This window comes from Amblyomma mixtum, chromosome 6 (assembly GCF_055824585.1).
Source record: "Amblyomma mixtum isolate Tamu chromosome 6, ASM5582458v1, whole genome shotgun sequence".
NCBI lineage: Eukaryota > Metazoa > Arthropoda > Arachnida > Ixodida > Ixodidae > Amblyomma > Amblyomma mixtum.
The window spans coordinates 158963054-158985364 of record NC_143017.1 but is presented as its reverse complement, the minus strand read 5'-3'; the positions used below and the strand labels follow the sequence as shown (position 1 = coordinate 158985364).

Sequence of the window (22311 nt, the reverse complement as noted above, 5' to 3'; positions counted from 1 at the left end):
CGTGAGCGCGCCTGTATGAGGCTGTGCTCGGATCCATGGTGGCGCGCGCGCGCGCGTATAGCTCTGTTATGCTACCGCTGCCGCGTTCTTTGTTTTTGTTGCTGTTGCACCCGCCTGCCTGTCGGTCGCGACCTTTTCTTCAAACGGGGAACGCGAAACAAACGCAAACACACTTTCATAACCGCGCGCCATATAAATACCTATAGCTCACGCGTCTCCCGCACATACACGCACTCACAAACACTATATACCTACGCACACATACGCACCCACCGCAGCGCGCCTCCCATGTTTAAGCTTGCCAGTAGCCTCCGTTCGTGGTTCGGCTGAGATGTTTTTTTTTCCTTTTCTTTTTAGTTGTTTGTTTCTATGTCGCTGCATTCTCCAGGTTGTTTTTTATATCGTGTTTGTTATTGTTGTTTTCATTCCGTCCCGAAATGTTTCAAGATTTTTTTTTTTTAATTTCGCGGCTGAACGTATACAATCGAGGGTAGCGGAACGTGGAAAATATTCAGGGCGGATGAATGATTGATGGCCGAGGTATACGGGTGGATCCACAGGCCGCAGCGGCGGTATGGAAGTTGCTGTGCGCAGAGCGAGCCAAGCAAGCACGGTGAAGCGAGGAGCGCTGGTTGCTATAAACCAGAAAAAAACAAAACGAAACAACGTGCCCCAGAAGCCGGGCTTTGAGGCCCCTTAGTTATAACACTGAGGTAACGGTTGAAAACGGTGCGGTTGAAGACAGCACAGAAAAGCGGAAAATAGGAGGACGGAGCAGGTGGCATGGAATGAGTATGTGTAGTGATATATGTTCCGAACCTACGGAATGAGTAAAGCTACACTGGTGTGGTGAAGTTATATTCAGAACTCATAGAGTGGTATACTATTGTCGGGCACATATGTATATACAGAGCCATTAGAAATACTAAAGGCATACTTTTGTCGTGCACATATATTGGAATTCATGGAATAGGTAAAGGTAGAGCTGCCGTGAACTTATAGTGGGAACCCACAAAATGTAAAACGATATACATATCTGCCGTTCACACATACCGGGGTGCAGGCGGCGGGAAAATTGACGCATATGGATAGCACGACCACAGAGACAAATATTCCGGAGAAACTAAATGTTCAGCGCAGCGCATACGGCTGCAGATAGCAACCAACCAATCGACACAGCTGACACACACATACATCATGCCGAAGAACTCACGCAGAGCCAATATGGAATACCAACGTCACGAATTTAACCCTGCGTATGCCATATTCACGAGTAGAGCCCTTGACGTGGAGGTCGGCCCTCTGTCGTGTCGATATTTATACATTGCACGCCCGTCTCACTCGGATGGAGGCTCTTTAGAGGTCGGCCGAGCTGCAGGGCGATGCGAGTGGAAAGCGGCAGCGCATACATATAGACGAGAAATGCACATATGTGGCACGTGGCGAGCCCGAGGAATGCGTATGTATGCATGTATGAATACGCGCCCAGGCAAACGCGCACGGCGGTATACAGTGAGCAACGCGCACAGCGGGGCAACGCTCTCGAAGAACGTCCGTTGCGCCACGCGCAGCGTTCTGAGCGTGCGAGATCCGCGAGGAACGCAAGCCGAAAGCCGCAAGACTGCTGGGTGTCAAGATGAGCCAAGACGGGCTGAATGGCGCGCTCCGCACGCGCTGGAAGCTCGCTCATATGCGCTGCGCTTCCAAAAAATTTGATCTCGCGTCTGCGATCCGATACTCGAATAAGAAGGCAGAATAATGTGAGGCGGCTCTTGTATTGTTGTTATCTGCTGTTAAACTGCATCCTGTGTAGCGGCTGCCCCTCCATGCATTTTGCTTTCCGCAGCGAAAATTCAGATGGGGGCGTCTATATAACTTCTATAAGCTGTGGGGTTTCAGACTTAAGTTGGGACACTGTATATATGTTCGGCTTGACTTTTGATAGCTTCAAAGTGGGAATTAAAATATTAGACTGCAATGAGCACCAGGTGCACGACGACAGTAAGCTGTGTCGTGCTTTATATAGCCGATCACGAAATCTAGATTTGCTGCTAACCGAGGCGGCTTCGGGCTGGGGTGGCCCCCACTGGAGCCCTTTGCTGTCGGTGATGATGATAGATGTCGGCCCTTAGGCGAAAAAAGTCTATGTATTCAACTATCTGTCACGAAGGGTGCGTAATGTGTGAAGAAATACCGAGAGGAGGAGAAAGAGGCGGCATTGCCTGGACTTCAGCAGTGAAGGGGCTGATGCGGGCCTTAAACCTGTGTTCTTTTGGCTGTTTGCTGTTTGCTAGGCAAGTAACCGTGCTCGGGTTCTTCCTCCGACCCCATGCGAACACAGGGGACGTTGCTTATGGCAGCGACAGCAGATATGCAATGCTGATACTTATACATCCCGCATTAAAATGTTCATTGTATCTTTTTCCTTCATAGCGATCATTTCTAGTACGAAATGCCTTTATACAGCATTACAATGAAAGAAGTGCATCGCACATCATATCCAAATGATTGGCTACATGTATGAATTACAGTCAGCGTTACACTTGCGTAGAACGCTTAGACGACGTACTATTTGCAAATAAAATGACATAATAGCAGGATGTGCTGTTTTAGTGGCAACGCTTGCGCGATATCAGGGCTTCAGAACCTTTGAATCCACGTACGAGAGCTCAAGAAAGTTACCTGAAAGCCAGCTCTGATTGATGATGATGATGCTGCGGATAATGGTGATTTTTCTTTGGCAAAAGGGCGCAACAAGGTATTTTCGACTGTGAAAAGGGCGAGTCAGAAAACCATTTCCCGAGCATTTCACCCTAGATAAGCTGAACACGAGACCAGGGGGCAAGCTAGAACCCATTTTATCACCGGCGGGCACTGGGTACCCGACGGCGCTGGGGATCGAACCTCGGAGCAAACCCCTCCTGTGTAATTTTGCTTTCGCAGTCTGCTGGATGCGCACTGTCCCAGCGTCTCACATAAGAGTGCCATCGACTGTACACATCCCTCTAAGCCAGAAGTCCTTTGGGGACCAATTGCGTTCCCACAACTATTAGCACCTCACAGCGAAACCATTACTCCCTTGGAAACTGACAGCAAAGGCATGTACCACAATGTAAGCCACACGTGCTGACCGTTCGCACATTTGTTCCATTTGACACATTTTTTCTCCGAGTGTACTATTAATTAAAGTTGTAGAAATGAACGTCCCAAAGATCGCCCACTGTATAGAATTCCAGCGCACCGACGAGGTCGTTCGCGTGCACGTATAGGCACACACGGGCCGACCTCGTCCGAGACCCGTGCCTTTCTGGTGACGCAGCCAGCGGCGGCGGAGGGGGCGGCGGCACGCACACACAGTCGAGCTGGTCGGGCGCACTGGTCGTGGCTTGTTTACAAACGCGGGAAAAAGGCCGCAGCCTGCGCTCGCTCGCCGCCGACTTGGCAATTTGACTCCGTGCCGCCTCCGCTGTATACCTTGCCGCCGCCGGCGTGACCTGACAGCTATGTCGGGAATGGCATTAGGGCCGCTTGTTTACCTTGCTAAATTGGGGATCGCGGTAACGGCCTCCCGCGGGCGCGTGTGTCTGCGGCCTGGCGCGGACCTCGAAAGGTGCGCGCGCCGCGATGTATGGTGTCGCTGGCTCGCGAAGGGAGGAAAATAAATGGCCTCCTCGGCGAACGAGAAAAAGCCGTGCGAAGGGCTTTGTATACGCCCGCTCGCGAGACAGTTCCTGGCAATGCGGAGTGCGTTCTGAGGAACTGGTTGTTGTCTTTCCCTCGTGTGTTCCCACTATGCGCGCAGGAAAATGAAGGAGAGAGACTTTTGTCTGAGCACGCCGGGCCAAGATCTTTCTCTTTTTGAAGTATAGTGGTTCAGTAACCTGCCGTACAGCACAGAAGCGCTGGGGCTAATCGTCCAAACCTTTTGTTCGGAGCGGACATAATACAACATCTACTACGCTGAAAAAGCAACCATACAAGGTCATAGAGAAACCTGCCTCCTTGTCTTAAATATTTGCCGTGAACTCTTCGTTCCCCGATTGGGGGTCGAACCAGAGACCATAGCCGGACTCGAGAGGTCACGCACTCAAACAGGACGCCTACCACACTGAAGGACAGGAAAGAATGAAATTTGTCTCAAGTTTTGAGCAGCAGCGACGTTAGGTGAGCGGCATTCAAGAAAAAATGAGTCGGACGTGCCTTTATTCCGCTTTTGATCTTAATAGCATTCCTATAAAGATGACTTTTAGGGCCGTTTTCTTCCGTGATCCCTGTTTTAGTTGCTTCGTATCGTTTTCATACTAGCCGTCTTCTCCGTGAGCCTTTAATACACAATATTGCGTGCTAGGTTTTTGAGTCATAGGACATCGATGACCTGATTAATGGCCACGTGAAATTTCTTGCTTCTGATCAGGTGTTACCAAGGTTATCAACGGTTTTAGGCTGTCCAGTGTATCCTTCTTTCTTGTTTCCTTCATTGATGAACAAAAAATTACATTTTAGGTTAGGGTTGCTGTGATGTTGACTGGAGTCTGGAATCAAACGACATTCGCTATGCTTTTCCCGTGAATATACAGTTACATCAATCATGTTTCATGCCGCAACCGAAAATTCCCTTAATCGTACCTAAAATTCCCTCCATTAATTCGGAAAAGAGTAACACAATTTCAGCATCTAATATTTCTTGAAACTCTGTAAGAGCTCTCCTTTTGACAAATTTCGCCCCTCAGATTACCCGAAGAAGGGGAAGCGAAAATTCCTCAGACGGATCATCATCGATTTACATTCGCTGTGCGCGCATACGCCTCCGCCAGGAGGCAAACGAACCAGGTGCCACGTATCGGGAGATCCAAATGTAAATTGGCTAAGGCACATTTAGTCTCTTCATTAAATTTCTTTTCTCTTGGAATAAGCATATGAAAAAAAAAATGTTATAAGCAGCAGGAGCCTATTCAAGATCACCGCATTAATATAGTATGGCCCTAATTTCTGTCGCAAGAAACCAGCGAACGATAACACAAGCTTAGGTTGCACACTGCAGCCTACGGGAATTCTTTCGATAAAGATCGGCCGAAGAAAATTTATTCCGCACGCCGCGGCCCTCCGAGGTTTGCTTCTGCTGGCACAAATACTTCACGGCTCGTTCGACTGGTCTTAGCGCGGCGTACAAGCCTGCAGCGCACACGGGATCAGAGCAGCAGAGTTACCGGAAAGTACGTCGTGTAAGCCACATAAATAAGTGAGCTGCTTGTATACTTCAATCGAGGCGAACCTGTCTCCTTCGTTTCGCTGGAGAGCCTCGAAGACACAGGGGAACGGGAGCGCTATAAAACCGAGCGCGAAGCCCTGAAGGAGAAGTTAAAAAAAAAAAAGATAAAACGAGGATGGGGCGCCTTTGAGATGTCCCAGCGGAATCGCCTTTGTTTCGAGAGCTGGGACCGTATACACACAAACTACGGGGACCTGATCGGGCCCCCGTATAAATATATATTGAAAACTGAGACGGTCCTTCCGGTGTAAAGGTGCTTCGCTGCAATTCTTTTTTTTTTATTTTTTGTTACCTTTCTTTGAATTTCTTCTCGCTTCCGTTTTTTTTTTTTTTTGTTGCCCTTCACTTTTTTTTTTGATGCAACGCTGAATCGCTTTTTGACAGCACGCATTTTTCTTCCTAATTCTGTTTTCTTGCTGGGCGTTGTATTCTAGGACGTTCGCTGTCACTCTGTGAAGGAGAATGACGCCACTTAGATGCACCCTGTCTATAAGCCGCTGGTATACGGCCACCATTTGAGAGCTTTGCCATTTTTTCTCTTTACTCTTAAATGCTTGGCAGTATATTCGCAAAATACGCTTAACAATGCGAACTTACGAGTAAGCCTAAACTAAAAAAATAAAACGAGAGCAATGTCTTGAATAACCGAACGTTTTCATGAATCTCACACGTCAGCTGAAACTAGCAATACTCACTCCTCGTTCTTTGCCCCTTAATAAGCCGCTGTAATTAAAGCCGGCGTTACAGAACGGCACGTGGGCCGTGGAAAATGCCAATTTCGAGGGTCACAAATTATTTCCACCGCCTGGGGGAGGCTACTACTCTCAGCGATCTAAATACGACAACTACAACTCATTTCTTAACCCCAACAGGCGCTCCTCCATGCCTTATACTCTGTCTATAGGACATTCTAAAGCTCACAGCTACGTGTATATAGGCTACGAGAACGCGAGTAAGCCGCAACAAAGATAACAACCCCAACTAAAGACTATGCCGCAGCGTAGAAAGAGCGGAGGAAACCGGCCTGTCTTTCCTGACGCACCGCTTCTGGAAAGTCGGGCCAAAACAAGGCGACGCGCGAAGTTCGCACTCCATGGGTGCGCTTAGCGGCGGCAACACTGAGGCAACCGGGATGTCCTCTCGCGCCAGCGGTTGCGGGTGAGTATATGCGGTCGACAAACATCGACCCCGCCAAGAAGAGCCAGCGGTGCCTCTCTCCTGGGCTGGAGCGTTGCCTGCGCACCTGACAGCGGCGAAACCGACAAGGAGCGGCGAGCGCAAGAGCAGCCACTCCGCGCGCTCTGACGCGAGATGCTCGGATGCGCTCGGGCTGCATGCTCGAGGTGCTTGCACTCGGCAAAAGGGTCCTGACACGAACCGGCCGCCGTTCGCCACAAACTGCCGCCAAGATAAACGCTCGCCTAGGTCGTTCGAATGTACAGCTCCGTACTGCATGCATGCTGGCGGCGGGCTCCGCGCCTTAGCTCGCGCCAACGGGTGGGTGCGGCGCATAAAATGTCATTAAAAACCTTGTCGGTGAAAAATGCGTCGGCCATAAGATTCTCTCATTGGCTAGAGGAAAGTGACATCACCAGACCGGATGTGACGTCACCCCCCCAGAAAAAAAGAAAATACATATTTATAGAGACATGTAGTTACATTATGTGCTGGCAATGCGATAGCATTAGAAACTGTTGATGACGTCACATCCCTCCAGCCAATGGAAATTGTCCAGTTCGGTGGGGTCATTTCCCTTTGACGTCACTTCCGGTCACATAATGTAACTACACGTCCCTATAAATATTTCTTTTCTTTTTTTTTTGGAGGGGGCGCCGCGGTGGCTCAGAGTTATGGTGCTGGGCTGCTGACCCGAAAGACACGGGTTCGATCCCGGCCGCGGCGGTCGCATTTCGATGGAGGCGAAATTCTAGAGGCCCGTGTGCTGTGCGATGTCAGTGCACGTTAAAGAACCCCAGGTGGTCGAAATAATCCGGAGACCTTCAATACGGCGTCCCTCATAGCCTGAGTCGCTTTGGGACGTTAAACCTCCATAAAGCAAACCAAATGTTTCTTTTTGACCGTTTTTGTTGCTAATTGTGCAGAAATGAATTCCTGTGCTCCCGCGCAAAACTTTGCGTTCGCACTGAGGCGGTCACTTGGATGAAACTGCAAGTCTACGCTCACCTGCACTACACATTTAAGCCCACTCATGTCTTTAGAAGCATTCACTGCATGCATGAACCCTCAGGTAGGAAGATTGCTTATCCATTTTATTCCGATGAGTTTGGGAGAACAGGAAGACGGAGAAGAAGAAAAAATATAGAGAAAACGAAGAAAGTCTCGATGGAATATATGTTAGCCTGAGTTGCTTTGGGACGTTAAACCTCAATAAACTAACTAATAACAAACAAACAAACAAACAAACAAACAAACAAACAGGAATATATGTGGGCCTCTGTGGACAAACGCTGGGTGCGATTTCAGGAGGAGTAATATTCAGTGTTTGGCAAACATTTTGTCTGAATTTGCTTAAAAATGGCACATTAAGTTGAAGGACACAGAACTGCACCAGCAACGCTAGCGCCACGCAGCCAAAGCGGCGAAAAGCCATATGTATACATTTCTGTTTAGAAAACATCTGCAAGGCCTGCTACGCAACCCAGAGGAGCTAGAAATACCAGTCAGAACGGACGCTATAGGCAGGGAGACACAATCTCTCCATTGTTAAGCGCCGCATGGCAGTCAGAAATATCCAAAGAGAACAGTGGAAAGAGTTAGGTAAAATAATTAACAACGACATTACAAGCAACCGATCTGCCGACAATTTTGGCTTGGTATGAAGCCGAGGAAATGAATTACAGCGAATAATGGATGATGTAAACGAGCAAAGTGCACTGGTAGGCCAAAAAATTTATATGAATAAACCGAGAATTGTTGCTGCAGAGTAGCAACAATTTACGTCCGCTAATTGCGTCAGCAAAAGTTGCATCCGGAGTAGTTAAGAAGTAGTTAGAATATTTGCTATAGAAAATATGGCCACAGCTGCTAATGAAAGAAGTGCCCACTGAGAAAAACCTTTCCCCAGCAGGAGATTAACACTGTTAGAAATACCGAGGCATAGTCAGTGCAGCATACTTTTTGAAATCTCGCTTTTGTTGTTGCCTCTTTCAAACGGTAAGAAAAACTGAGCCTTCTGCAACAATTAACCATCAGGTTACAGTGCACTATAGAGACGATGAGTGTGTACCACAGTTCGAGTGAAATAAGGAAGTAGGGGAGGCAAGAAGCTAGGAATCGAGCAGTCCGGCTTGAGAGGCACGTCAAAAATATACAGCCCACTAAGAGCAGCCGTATATCTGCCGCTTCGAACTGCGATAGCTCTCCCAGCTGTCCTTAAGCCTAGAAGATTTGAAGAGCTATGAAAATATTTTCCTGCTTCCGATCTCGTCAGCAAGAAAGCATGACAGTTGCATTCAGGTGCAGATGCGACCATAACGTAGCTTATCGAGGCTTTGGATTTTAAACGTGCTAAAGAAAACTCGACTGCATTCGCAGTAGCGTAACTTGTAATGACGGTGACGCACAACGATTGAAAAGACGCAGTGAAGTGTGTAAGATGATAAATGTGTTGGTTTTGTTCATATCTTTAAGGTAGGCAATAGTATAAAAGTAAATAAATAAAAAAAGAAAGTCGGAAACCCAAATTTTCGGAATGAGGACCGATTTCGAAAATAAATATAATTGAAAGGGTCGCATTAACGACCAGGCTATTTCAAAGGGGATGTTGATTTCTTCGATCCATTTGTGCTTATAGTGGTATCTATCAAACGCCAATGAGCGTTTTCCCTGCATCTACGGGAGAAACAAGGAGGAGGAGGAGGAGGTAGAAGAGGAAAGGCGGGGAGCTCAACCGGAAGAATAATCGGTTTGCTGCCCTACACGGGGGGAAAAGGGTGAGGGGATAAAAAAATGAAAGAGAAAATAGAGTAGCAGAACACTGAAGTCACTAAGGGAGTAAGAAAACCTACCAGAACCTACACAGCAGGTCACAGCTAACAACAGGATGCCTCTGGGCGGCTAAAAGCTATACGCCGGAGAAATATGCGCCAAGATCACTCACTCTCAGCCACAGCGCTCGCTAAAGCGGCGCCAGGTACTTCTCTCGGGCACGCATCATCTACGCCCCGGCAGAAACACACACACACGTGTATAAGGCGCCACAAGCCAAGGAAAGCCCGTCCCGCGTGCAGATCATTTTTCTTGGGCGCAACTTAGCACCCCTCGCCCCAGTTTCTTTTATTAATTCTCGAGCGGTAGCAGGAGCTGCCCTTCAGCGAGCCAGCTATCCCCACCACGGCCAGACCCCGCGCTGCTTTCCCTAAAAGCGGATCGAAGTAGATAAAGGAAAGGCCATAAGTAGACGGTAAGGGGAGCCTGGACAGGCATAAATCTTAACGGAGCATACTTTCTTGCGGCCTGCGCTCTTATTTAAGTACGCGTACGTGTTGAGATAAAGGCTCCTCCGACGGGCCAGAAGCAAGAACCTACAGAACTAAGATTAAAAAAAAAAAAGAAAGACTTTACAGCTCAAGGAGTAATAGGTGAGCCGGCAGTGCCTGTTAGCATCCTCATGTGTGAAAGAACGTACTCGCCATAGTGCCTGGCGCATTTAACATCGCACGTTCTTCCTCTAATAGAATTAGTTCTGAAGCTGATCTTCACCGCGTGTGCTCGAAACGAGTGGGAAAGCGGGCGATAGGAGCTCGAGCACGGTTTAGGGGCTCGTTACCAAAGATTGAAGAGTAGAATGTGCCTTTATTGCGTCTTCCTGCTCTACGTATTCAGACCGGCGATTCTTGAAGGTGGCTAAACGGACGCGAATTTTACGGCTGGGTAGCATTTATGCGCTCAGATAGCGGCGCTCTAATGCGCGTTAAACGCGCCATCCCGAATTCTTCTCACAAGTAAATTTTATTTTAAAAAATTAATAGAAAAATTGGGAAGGTTTTTCAGGTAAGCCTGGATTCTGCTATATGTATTTAGAATCTAGCTCCTTGCAAAAGCGTGAATGGCCCCGTGTAGAAGAGGGGCGCACAGAGAGCGCAATGTTTTTATAGCGCTTTATTCAAAGATTCTGCGTTTACTTTGCGTCAGCTCTCCGCATCACAGACCACCATGAAACTGGATGGATGATAACCTACAGTCGGAACAGCAGACAAGTATGGAAGACAAGGTTACTGCAACAATTTTCGGAAGAGCCACACTTGGGCTATACCTTCAAAGATGCCACCGACAGCAAGGAGGCAGCACTTTCATCTGGCAGGCATCATAATGCCTGTCAGACGCATCGATGATTTATTTATTTACCGATATATAGATTCATTCATTCATTCACTTCTTGTCTAACGGCCACAGTAATCTCACGAATCCTGAAAAAAATGAGTATCCCACAACGAAACTGCCAAGCAGAATGCGACTGAAGCGCCATCCTTTGACGCCAAACGACAACCGTCGGGGAGAGGCTCTCTAACTGGCAAGGCGACGAGAGCGCGCCGCGGTCCGCGGCGGCTTGGGCTTCGGCGGCGCGACCGCTTTCGACGGGAGCGCTACCGGCAGGAAAAGACGTGAACGGCGAGTCAACATAGGAGGTTAGTGCGACGCCCGACCAGCCCAGTCCGGCCCTTGTTCCACGAACCCCTCTTTTTGGACTTCGTGCTCGGTGCTTCGTCAGTCATGGAGATAAGGATAACAAACCAATAATAAAAACCCATTTGTCGCCCGGTTGCTTAGACCATAATTTCACTGCTCTTTGGCCCCGCCGCGGTGGCTCTGAGTGCCTTTGGCGTTCGGATGCTGATCCCAAGGGCGGGGGTTCACTCCCGGCTGCGGCGGGTATATCTCGATGGAGGCGAAATACGAAAAGGCCTTTGTGCTGCGCGATGTCTGCGTTCGTTCAAGAAGCCTAGGTGGTCTAAATTAATCCGGAGCCGTCCACTGCGGCGTTCTTCATGACCGACGTGTCGCTACGGGCCATTAAAACCGACAATTCATTGTGCTTGGACGCCCCCCACCCTTCCATAAAAATAAAAAATAGAAACAAAATTAGATTTACCAGTTTTCGCTTGCTACTTTCGCTTTCCCTGTCTTTAGGGTAATCTAATTACTCGACAATGTGAGAGGGCTGTAGTTAATTTTGATGTTCGATGGTGTTGATCTTGTAGCCTTCTAATGGTTCGGTGATCCGGCGACACGTTGCGGAACAGACAGGACACTTCTTCGGGACTACGTGGTTTATTCACGAGCGCTCACCAGCGACTTTCCTCCGAACTCTCTCAGACCTCGCCCAGCCTCTCATCCGGTGCCGGCCGGTCCCTCCGGACTCTCTAGAGCTCCGATCTCCCCCCTCGACGTCTCCAAGTCCCCCTTTTCGCGCCAAAAACTCGCCCTTAAATGCACTTTCCCAGCATTCTGGGGACCATTTTTGTAACCAATAAGAAATGCGCTTGTCAGAGCCAATCAGAAGAATTTCGTTCAAACTAAAGGAGCCAATAGCACGCCGGTGCTCACAGGGTTGTTGTTTACGCGAGCACCGCGCGAATTCCACGAAGAAGTTACGCATTTCCGCTTGGTTACAGCACCGACACACGGTTTGAACGCGACCCTGCAGGGCCTCGTCTTCCCGCAGCCGGCTACGGTGCGGTCCGCTAACCGCCATTCTTGGATGCACTTTACCCCATTTGTTTAAAACAAACCCGTTCGAACGGCGCCGCGGTGGCGGCCGCTCGAGGAGCCCCGACAAACAGCCAACACCAACAAAGCCAAACGGGACAAGCTACCGGCTTCGGGGTGCGTGCGCGATGGGTCCCTGAGCCGCAACCCGGCAACTCAACTGCTGTGCTCAGCGCGTTTCAGGTAAAAATGTGTGCGATTACTACAGCGGCAGTCGTACTTAAAAAATGAAGGAAGTGCGGAGTTTTGCTTACCGAGATTACGATGCAAGCTAACACACACTGGGTACAGCTTACTGTAGTCAGCGATTCGCTTTGCGCAAGTAACCAGAACTTTTGCACGTAGAAGGCTATCATGCCTGCGTGATATTTAAAATTCGGGTTAGAGAAGTGCTGTAACAATAACAATCACAGTTGGGTGATAAAAAAAAACGAAAGGAATATACCGTATTTTTATGCGATGGCACTGATTTCTACGCCAGTATAAAGTCACATTAATAAACCGCTCGCAACGCTCAGTCTACCAATGGTGTGCCCACTTGCCCATGTAAATAATGGCCACCAATAAGCGAAAAACTGCTTGTGTGAACCAGTGCATGCAATGGAATCAGAAATGGTAAGAGTGAACATAACTCAGGGATTATGTCTCGCACAAAAATCAAACGATGAAAGCGTTGGCACCAACCTGAAAGCGCGCTCCGCGCGTATTTTTATTCCATATTCCTCACCAACCAGTTCTCTCGGCCTTTAAATAAAGTTGAACATAAATGCCCAGAACAAGTGTAAGTTGATTACTGTAAATATGATTTTGCTCGGAGCTCTCCGCAATGGCTTTTCAATTCCCAAGAAAGAGGCGCATCTGCGGAAAGAACACGCACTTTAAAACTTTCAACTGTTCTAATGGCAAAGCTAAACTCACTCTTTTCCCTGCATTCACTTCACAAGCTCAGAGACACGTTCCGCAGAGCCGGTCCACCACAGGTCCAGAATTCCCCGCCGCGCCTGGTCCGTTATGTCAGGGAAGGTGACTTGCTGCATCGACCGCACCTCCTAATATCTATATCGGCCCGAACGGTTCGTCGCCGGAAACGAAATCCTGCAGAGCACGCACATAAAGCGCAACTCTCTCGCAGCCCAAAGAAAGACCGCGAAGGGGGGAACGGGACGACTGGCAGGAAACCTATAATCGGCCCCTGCCGCCGCTTCGGTCATCTCGCACACCTGGAACCCGACGATAAGGGAGAAATCCCCGGACCCTCCTCTATTTCGTTGCCGATTGGCACTTTTCTTTTTCCTTCCTTTCAGTTTTTTTTTTCGTGAGCACAGGGTGGACACCTTGCCCGGAGCTTAGGAACCGTCCTCATCTATTTAGGTGCACGGTCAGGGAAGTCCTCAATGACACAAGAGTCGAGAGGCAAAGGAAGGATAAAGGTCTTTCTCCTGACCACTCACACTTCCGGGAACGCGTTGCGTACAAGCTATCATAAGTCTGCGTCTACCGCTCGACATGATGTAACCCTTGAAGATACAATCACACAACGAACTTTCACGTTCCACTGCACCTGTCCCTTTTACTGTCAACTTCCACTGTGACAGCAACGCCTGATCTCATACACCAGCCAAACTTTACCTATACCGGTACACTTCCACACCTCAGTGCCCAAACTGTCCACACACATATGCAGACATAGAACACTGCCTTACACAGTGCCACGCAGCCTTCCAGTCCCCCGCCTATCCTTTCCCCCCACCCCACCGTGGCCCATCTGGCTCGCCTCCCTGGATCTGAGACTGCAACGTGCCCTCGTCGCCTTGGCCCAGGATGTACTCAACGCCTAATAGAAAGGATGTTCGAATAAAAATGTCACACCACCACCACCACCATGTGTGTCGGCAATGCGATAGCACTACCAGCTGTTGATGCCACTATCGAAAGTGACGTCACATCGTTCCAACCAATGGGAATGCTCCGGTCCGGTGACGTCACTCTCGTTGAGCAAATGGGCGAATTTTATGGCCGACGACGCATTTTGGCACCATAGGGTCTCTAACGCAATCTTATTAAAAGGTATGTTCTGCCTATTAGGCGAGAAGCTGCATATTTCTACCTTTAAAGGAGGCGTCACAGAAAGCAAAATTTCAGACGGGAGCCATGCAGCAAAAACGACTTCTTATTTACCTAAATATACGCGCGTCCTTCAGTTTGGCATCGCACTATAGAGTTAAGAAACATTGGTGCGCATGTGCACAAAGCATTGAACGATTACGCGCCGTTGGGATAGGCTTTGGCGCTACTTATGTTTAGAAATGCGCTTCAAAATGAACTTTTGTGATGCATTTAAAATTCGTTCTGCTATGTGTATATGCTGTTCTTTATTTCAGTGTTTTCGTCAGCTTCATGATCAAAATGCTAACAATGATTTTCTCAGATCTGCCGCACTACTTCATATCGCGCACCTATTTTCAATCGTGTTCGTTACATTTGTATCTTTTGTACTTCACCGTAAGTCATCACCAGATGTCAGTTCGAAATTTGCAATCCTTTCTGTTGTGCTGTTTATTTCGTGCAAGTTTTTACGTATGTTTACTTTGCAATCTCTTAGCCCCTCTCCTTTATAATGTACTGTGTACCTTGTGGGGATACACATGAATCCCCTGCCCCATTGTAACGGCCGCGCGTAATTATCACGCGATGCTATGCGCGCGCCGTTCGGGAGGTTTTGCGAGGGAGGGCACTCTCGCCACCCCCGCTTCCTTTCGCTCCCCGCCGCGGAGACTTTCCCTCTTTCCCCTCTTACAACGGAGAGACCTCCTCTCCACAGCCCGGGAGGAGACGCGTTTCTTCCGAGGCTGGCTCGTCTTCTGGCGGGAGATCTGCCACGGAGACCGCTGCCCTTATCGCCCGGCCACCGTGTGTGACTTGACCGCCGCGGGCCGTGAGCGAGGAACCACGCGAGGTGAGCGGAACCTACTTCCCCCACATTTTTGCGTGCGTTCTGCCCCTTGTGTTTTCCACCCCCGTACGCGAGCGGAACATCCTCGCTCGTTACGGCGGTTGTATTGTTGCTGCTGCACTGTATTGCTCGGGAGCAATAAACGCTCCTCCGAGTAGCATACTCGTGTTTGTCCCCTCTGGCCCGAACCCGCCGTGGTTGCGACCTACCGCACCGCGGGTTGGGGGTCACAGCTCTGACTGCTAGGGCTGGCACGCTGGTGCTAGAGAGCGACAACTGCTTCTAGCCCTTTGAGCGTTACTACAAGAATAGACCCCCATATTCTTGGCGCCCAACGTGGGGCCAGAGGTGTGACAAACCGAGTGTCTGTGTGAGCGACTGCCGACACACAGACTAGCCATGGCGGCGAGCGGGATTGACATCCAGTCCCTGCTGTGGTTGTCCAATACGGCTTCTCAGCAGCAACATCTTGGCACGGCAGTAACAACTACTGCAGGTGTGTTCCCAGAGGCTGACGCTAGCCCCTGTGATCTTATATCGTTTGAGCCGAGCGGTGCTTCACACGACACACCGGCTCAGACGAGCGGCGACGCTAGGCACTTCTCGCCAAGCGCTATGCCGCCAGGTAGGGAGAGCATGGCGCGACACGTGCAATCTTGCTCATCCCACCTGGGCCCTCAGCCAGAACTACCTGGCCAGGCCCAAGAGGCTGTGTTGCGCAACGCCTTGCGCCTCATAGAGAGCCTCACGGGTATCGTGCAGAACAACCTGCAAACACCCGCTCCAGCGGCGAGTCCGAGGCTAAGGGTGGACCTTCCCAGCTACGGTGGCTACCATGATCTTGTCAGTGCCAACGAGTACCTTGAGCGCATGCTGACCTACCAGCAGGCGACAGGGCTTTCCGGTGGCGAGATTCTGGCGCGTGTCGTGCCAATCTCACTGACTGATCAGGCTGCCCGCTGGTTCCGCCTTACTGGCCATCGGTCTCGCACAATGGAGGAGTTCCGAGCGAGGTTTCGCGAGGAGTTCTTGCCCGCAGATTACGACCGTCGTCTGCGGCGCGAGTTGGAGCTGCGTACTCAGCATCCGGACGAATCGTTGCTTGAGTACGTGAGGGCGATGGACGAACTCTATCGTTTTGCAGACCCCTCAGCTTCGAACGGCGAGAAGGTAGAGCGTGTTACGCGACAAGCGCACCCTACCTTCGCAGCCTACCTACGAGGCGTACCGTTCAGGGACTTGGACGAACTCGCCTCGGCAGCCAAGCGCATACAGGCGGACATACTCGCCTCCCGCGCGTATCGGCCACCCCCGCCCGCGTCGCAGGCACTTGAGCCGCGATGCGCCTGGAACGGAGACACTTTTCGAAACCGTTCCCGGGGAGCCGAAATGGTTGCATTAAGTGACGGGCAATTGAGAAACGGTTGGGAACTATCAGACCGAGCTCTCGACCCGTACACGTATGCTATGCGGTCAGCACACGCTGCGCGTGGCCAAGGTACGCAGAATCGGGACCGACATGCCGACCCGAGGACGCTAGACCAAAGGGCAACTGCGACGGTACGCCCGGCAGGGAGGAACGGTCAGCCGGCGCGAGGCGACAACTGCCCCGCCCGGCAATGGCCGAATACCCTCTGCTACCGGTGCAACCAACGAGGGCACTACGCCCGGGAGTGCAGACGCCCCGTGAACCGAGAGCACGCGCTTTCGGGAAACGAACGCAGCCGCCGGTAAGCAACGCTTCGCAGCCGGCGGCGTCAACAGCGGTGCTCAGTGAGTCACACGAACTCCTAGCCCCGCTGGCTTGTCGTTTGGAACCACCCAGCGACACGCCAGTACCGCTTATTGAGCTTACAGTGGCACAACGTAAGTTCATGGCATTGCTAGACACAGGAGCGAGCGCATCCCTGTTTGGCGACGAGGTATGTGAGCATTTACGTCGGAACGGACTCCGACTGCGAGCGAGCAACCTCACGTTCCGATTAGCCAGCGGCACTGCACACGCGAGCGGTGCCGCGCGGCTTGTGGTGCGGTGGGAGAAAAGAGTGAGGCGCCAGCGCTTCGCTCACCTCCCCGGCCTATCGGTTCCAATTATTCTTGGTAGAGACTTCCTCGCCAAGACGGGCATTGTTATTGACGTCTGCAACGGAGGATATAGGGAGCGAGCATGTGGCACCCTGAAACCTTTCGTTCAACCCCAAAAAGCGTCGAGAGCACATTCGCTTTCCGATGCTTCGCGCGCAGACGTACGCAACGATCGCCCGAAAAAGAGCCTCAAAACGCCTTCGGCCCGGCTGAACAACCAGCCTGTCGACCGCGCCGAGAGGAAAAGCGCGGAAGGGAACCTCTCCCCTCCCGCGCGACCCCCTGTCCCCCCTGCGGTTGCACTCTGTGCCGCGGCGGCATGCAGGCCTCCCCACCCGCTGCTGGACAACTCAGACAGCTTGTCGGGGGAGGAAAAAGCGCGTTTGTCTCTGCTCCTAAACGAGTACGACGCCGTATTCACGGAGCGGCCTGGCTGCACTACGCTGGTTAGGCACAAAATTGAGACAGGCGACGCTGTTCCATGGAAGTGCAATCCTCGGCCAGTCAGCTTGGCTAAGAGGAAAGCGCTCGATAACGCACTGGACGAGCTTCTCGATACAGGCGTTGTGGAACGATCAAACAGCCCCTGGGGGTTTCCAGTGGTGCTGGTGCCCAAAAAGGATGGAACAACCCGCCTTTGTGTGGACTATCGACGCCTGAACGAGGTGACACGGAAGGACGCATACCCACTTCCGAGCATTCCCTCGATAGTGTCCAATGTTGGTGGAGCGAAGTACTTCACTACGCTCGATGCTAGCAGAGGATACTTTCAGGTGGAGATGAACCCCAGTGATCGAGAGAAAACTGCCTTCACTTGTCACAGGGGACTTTTCCAGTTTACCCGAATGCCGTTCGGCCTGGTCGGCGCGCCCGCGACGTACCAGCGTCTGATGGACCGTGTCCTAGGCGATGCAAGGTGGCACCACGCTCTTGCTTACCTGGATGACATTGTCGTGTATTCGGAAACCTTTGATGAGCACTTACGCCATCTCAGGGATGTACTGGAAAGGCTGAGGTCTGCGGGAATCACTCTGAACCCGAACAAGACCCAGATAGCGGCGACCCGAATAACACTGTTGGGGTTTACGCTAGACAAAGGACGCCTTCTGCCGTGCGAAGACAAGCTGCGGGCTATTTTGCAGTTCCCGTCGCCGGCAGATATAGGCGGACTGAGACGCTTTCTGGGGCTGGCGAACTTTTATCGACAGTTTATCCCAGATTGCGCAGCTCTGCAAGCCCCCTTAACAGCGCTGTTAAGGAAAGGTGTGAAGTGGCATTGGGGACCCGAGCAAGAGGCGGCACTACGCCATCTCACTTGCGCGCTCGCGGAAACCACAGAGCTAAGGCTGCCTGACCTGAACAGGGAATTTGTGATCCACACGGACGCTTGTGACCTGGGCTTAGGAGCAGTCCTGCTTCAAGAGCACGGAGGTAGCCTGAGACCGGTGGCGTTCGCCAGCCGCTCATTAACTCCCGCAGAGAGAAACTATTCCGTGACAGAAAAAGAATGTCTCGCGATTATCTTCGCTCTGCGGAAGTTCGACTACTATGTCGATGGAGTCGCTTTCGTGATTGAGACTGATCACATGGCACTCACTTGGCTGAGACGCCTAGGCGAGCCGTCCGGACGCCTAGCGCGATGGGCGCTACTCCTCCAGCGTTACGACTTTACCGTGCGCTACAGGAGGGGCAAGAACAACGTGGTGGCGGACGCACTTTCGCGCGCGCCCGTTGACGGCTTGGGAAGTAACAACACTGCCCAATCCGCCGCGCCCGACAGCCAGAGCAGCGCGACTGCCGCGCAGCTCACACAACGCCCCGAGGGAAGGGACACCCCGCCTTCCCAGGGCGAAAGCGTAAACCACTTTGAAGGCATCAGTTCAGTGGTGAGCGTTTTCAGCAGAAGGGAGCTGTTGGAGGCACAGCGGGAGGATCCATTTTGTCGAAAAGTGTTCGACGGGCTCAGGGAGCCGGGCGGCGCGGCCGCGGCGCACATGGAGGCAACTGGTATTGTTGTCCGTGCGGGGCGCTCGAACACAGCTGGTAATGCTGTGAGCGCGATGGATTCCTATCTGCTCGACTCCGATGGCATCCTGCTGAGATATATCCCCTCCGAGAAGGATACACACGAGTCCTTCAAGGTGGTGATTCCACGCACGCTGAGAGGAGCACTTTTACGCTACTTTCATGACACGTGCATCGCTGGGCATGCGAGTGGCCCTAAGACTTACCTCAAGTTGTGCCGCCTCGCTACCTGGCCTGGCATGAAGCGGGATGCGATACGCTACGCCCGCTCGTGCGACGTGTGCCAAAGGGTCAAGCCACGTGGTGGACGCCCACCTGGGCTCATGCAGCCGATCAATAGCCAGGGTCCTTGGCAAATTGCGGCTTGTGACGTCATGGGACCTTACCCCAGGACTCCGAGTGGAAACCAATATCTGCTCGTTGTCACAGACCATTTCAGCAAATGGGTGGAACTGTTCCCACTTCGAAAGCTGACGGCACGCGTAATCATGGGGAAGCTGATCGAGGTGTTCACACGATTCGGCTACCCCGGGCAGTTGATAACGGACAATGCATCGTACTTCACTGCCAAACTTTTCGTGGACTCCTGTGCGGCCCTTGGCATTAAGCACAGGAGAACAACCACGTACCACGCCCAGGCGAATCCCACGGAACGCGTGAACCGCAACATCAAGCACATGCTCGTTGCATTTGCGGAGACGCACATCGACTGGGACACCTGTCTCCCCGAGATTGGGTTTGCTCTCAGGTCGACCGTGAACCGCTCGACTGGGTACACACCTGCCGCTCTCAACCTTGGCAGGGAGCTGCCGAACCCGTTAGAACTTACTCTACAGGTTCGCAGCAACACCCCGATTGCTTGGTCGGCACGCGCCGACTATGCGACCGGGCTGCGCGCGAGGATGACGGAGGCTTTGGACAAAGCACGCCGGAATCTGAGCACTGCTCGGGCCCAGCAGAAAGCGCAGTATGACCGCTCTCACCGGGAAGTTCACTACAAACCGGGTGACCTGGTGTTGAGGCGCAGTCACGTTCTGAGCGATGCCAGTAAGCGGTTTTCTGCTTCTCTGGCGCCGAAATGGACGGGACCATATGTAGTTCGGGAGAAACTTTCCTCTCTCGTCTACAGGCTGGCGGACTTGACGCTAAGACCGACCGGCGGGCCAGTGCATGTCTGTGATCTCAAACCCTACTTTGACAGAGGGAACGAGTGGCCTGTGGAGAACACCCTCCCTCGCCAGCAGGCAGCCGCACCGAGAGGCAAGGCTCGACAACAGAGCCCGGCGCCTCGTTACAACTTGCGCCCACGGCAGAAACAACTCTGACTAACGCGCAGGGAGTAATTTCTCCTGCTTAATATGGACGGAACACCCCTTCCATATTTCGCACCACGGCTTCCGGAGCAAGCACACGCTTTCTCGTCGGAAAAGACCGAGCGGGGTTAGCCTAACTGAAAGAAAAAAAAAAATGTGTGTAAATCGTTAAAAGTAACTAAAGGGAAAAGACAGCTTTGCAGCCGCAGGCCAGCCTTCACAGCGTGCCCGGAGGAGAGCCAGCAGACGCCGCAACGACCGTTGCAGCTTCGAACACCGAGAGCCAGGCAGTTTGGAAGGCGGCCGCATTCCGGAGCCAAGAGCCCGCTGTCACCACCGAGCAACCGTGCCGAAAAACAGCTTCCGGTCGGCCGCGGGACGAGCGAACGAGAATTCGGGGAAACCGGGGCCTGTGTCTACCATGGCGAAAACTGCAGCAGAGAGGCCGCCTTGGAGTCCCCCTGTCCCCGCGGCAGCGGGCTTCGCCCGCAAGAGAAGCTTGGTGCCCCGCTGGGCCCGCCTCACAAGTTCTCCGCGGCAGAGGGAAAATGGGTCGGCGCGCCTTTGTCACCCTCCAAAGAAAGGAAAAGAGGGCCATCGAGCCAAGAGCGAGCGTTCGACCAGCTGAGGGGAGGCCTACCGTACGCTACGACACGGTGCGTAATTGCCCTGAGCCGGCCTGCCGCCCGCGCGTCCCGGCAAAGCTGCCCTGGCCGACTCACTGGACCTGCGGTCATCGACCCCCTTCAACCCTGGGCTCCACAGTCGTCCATGGCGGTCGTCTACACTACCTTCCTGCCCTGGCGTCCACGGCCTTCGACGACGGCACTGCTGGCTGTGAGCTGAATCTTTTCTTAATTGGCTTTTAAAGTTAAACGGTGTTTCGCCGGCCCCACTCGGTATACCCTTTTGTGTGAACGCGGCCACTTCTCGGCCGTAGGGCAGTTTTAAGGAGGGGGGGATGTGGGGATACACATGAATCCCCTGCCCCATTGTAACGGCCGCGCGTAATTATCACGCGATGCTATGCGCGCGCCGTTCGGGAGGTTTTGCGAGGGAGGGCACTCTCGCCACCCCCGCTTCCTTTCGCTCCCCGCCGCGGAGACTTTCCCTCTTTCCCCTCTTACAACGGAGAGACCTCCTCTCCACAGCCCGGGAGGAGACGCGTTTCTTCCGAGGCTGGCTCGTCTTCTGGCGGGAGATCTGCCACGGAGACCGCTGCCCTTATCGCCCGGCCACCGTGTGTGACTTGACCGCCGCGGGCCGTGAGCGAGGAACCACGCGAGGTGAGCGGAACCTACTTCCCCCACATTTTTGCGTGCGTTCTGCCCCTTGTGTTTTCCACCCCCGTACGCGAGCGGAACATCCTCGCTCGTTACGGCGGTTGTATTGTTGCTGCTGCACTGTATTGCTCGGGAGCAATAAACGCTCCTCCGAGTAGCATACTCGTGTTTGTCCCCTCTGGCCCGAACCCGCCGTGGTTGCGACCTACCGCACCGCGGGTTGGGGGTCACAGCTCTGACTGCTAGGGCTGGCACGCTGGTGCTAGAGAGCGACAACTGCTTCTAGCCCTTTGAGCGTTACTACAAGAATAGACCCCCATAACCTTGAGGGCATAATAAATGAAATGAAAGAAAGGACAAGTGGGTAAGAGCGGCGTCGGCATTAAAGAAAAAAGAGCGCTGAATGAGGGCATAAAATGAGAAAAGTGTAAATATGGAAAGCCCCTCGGAATACTAAAGTACTTTCTTCTTGATCTTCAGTTCAAATGGCATGCATCCGGTAAAAATAAAATAAATAAATACCAAACTGCCAATATTTACCTTCCAGTCAAGCATCGCAGTGACCGCGTTTTTATTTTCATTGCCTAAAACATTTAAGCTCGCAAAACGCAGGGGAACGCCAGATGTCAATCTGAATCCAAGTCTGAAGACTGT

General features: G+C 52.0%; 2 protein-coding genes across 2 annotated transcripts in view; one reads left to right on the top strand and one right to left on the bottom strand.

Moving 5' to 3' along the window:
• Positions 1–22311, bottom strand: part of zfh1 (Zn finger homeodomain 1) — a 702801-nt gene that overhangs the window by 459650 nt on the left and 220840 nt on the right. The gene's annotated exons all lie outside the window — the stretch shown is intronic.
• Positions 15852–16685, top strand: LOC149340964 (uncharacterized). The gene has a single exon (XM_089549903.1). The coding sequence runs from the start codon at positions 15945–15947 to the stop codon at positions 16683–16685; it is 741 nt and encodes a 246-aa protein (XP_089406029.1). The 5' UTR covers positions 15852–15944.

Coding starts and splice junctions, on each gene's coding strand:
- LOC149340964 (XM_089549903.1), top strand. CDS start 15,945: ATGGAGGAGTTCCGAGCGAGGTTTCGCGAGGAGTTCTTGCCCGCAGAT.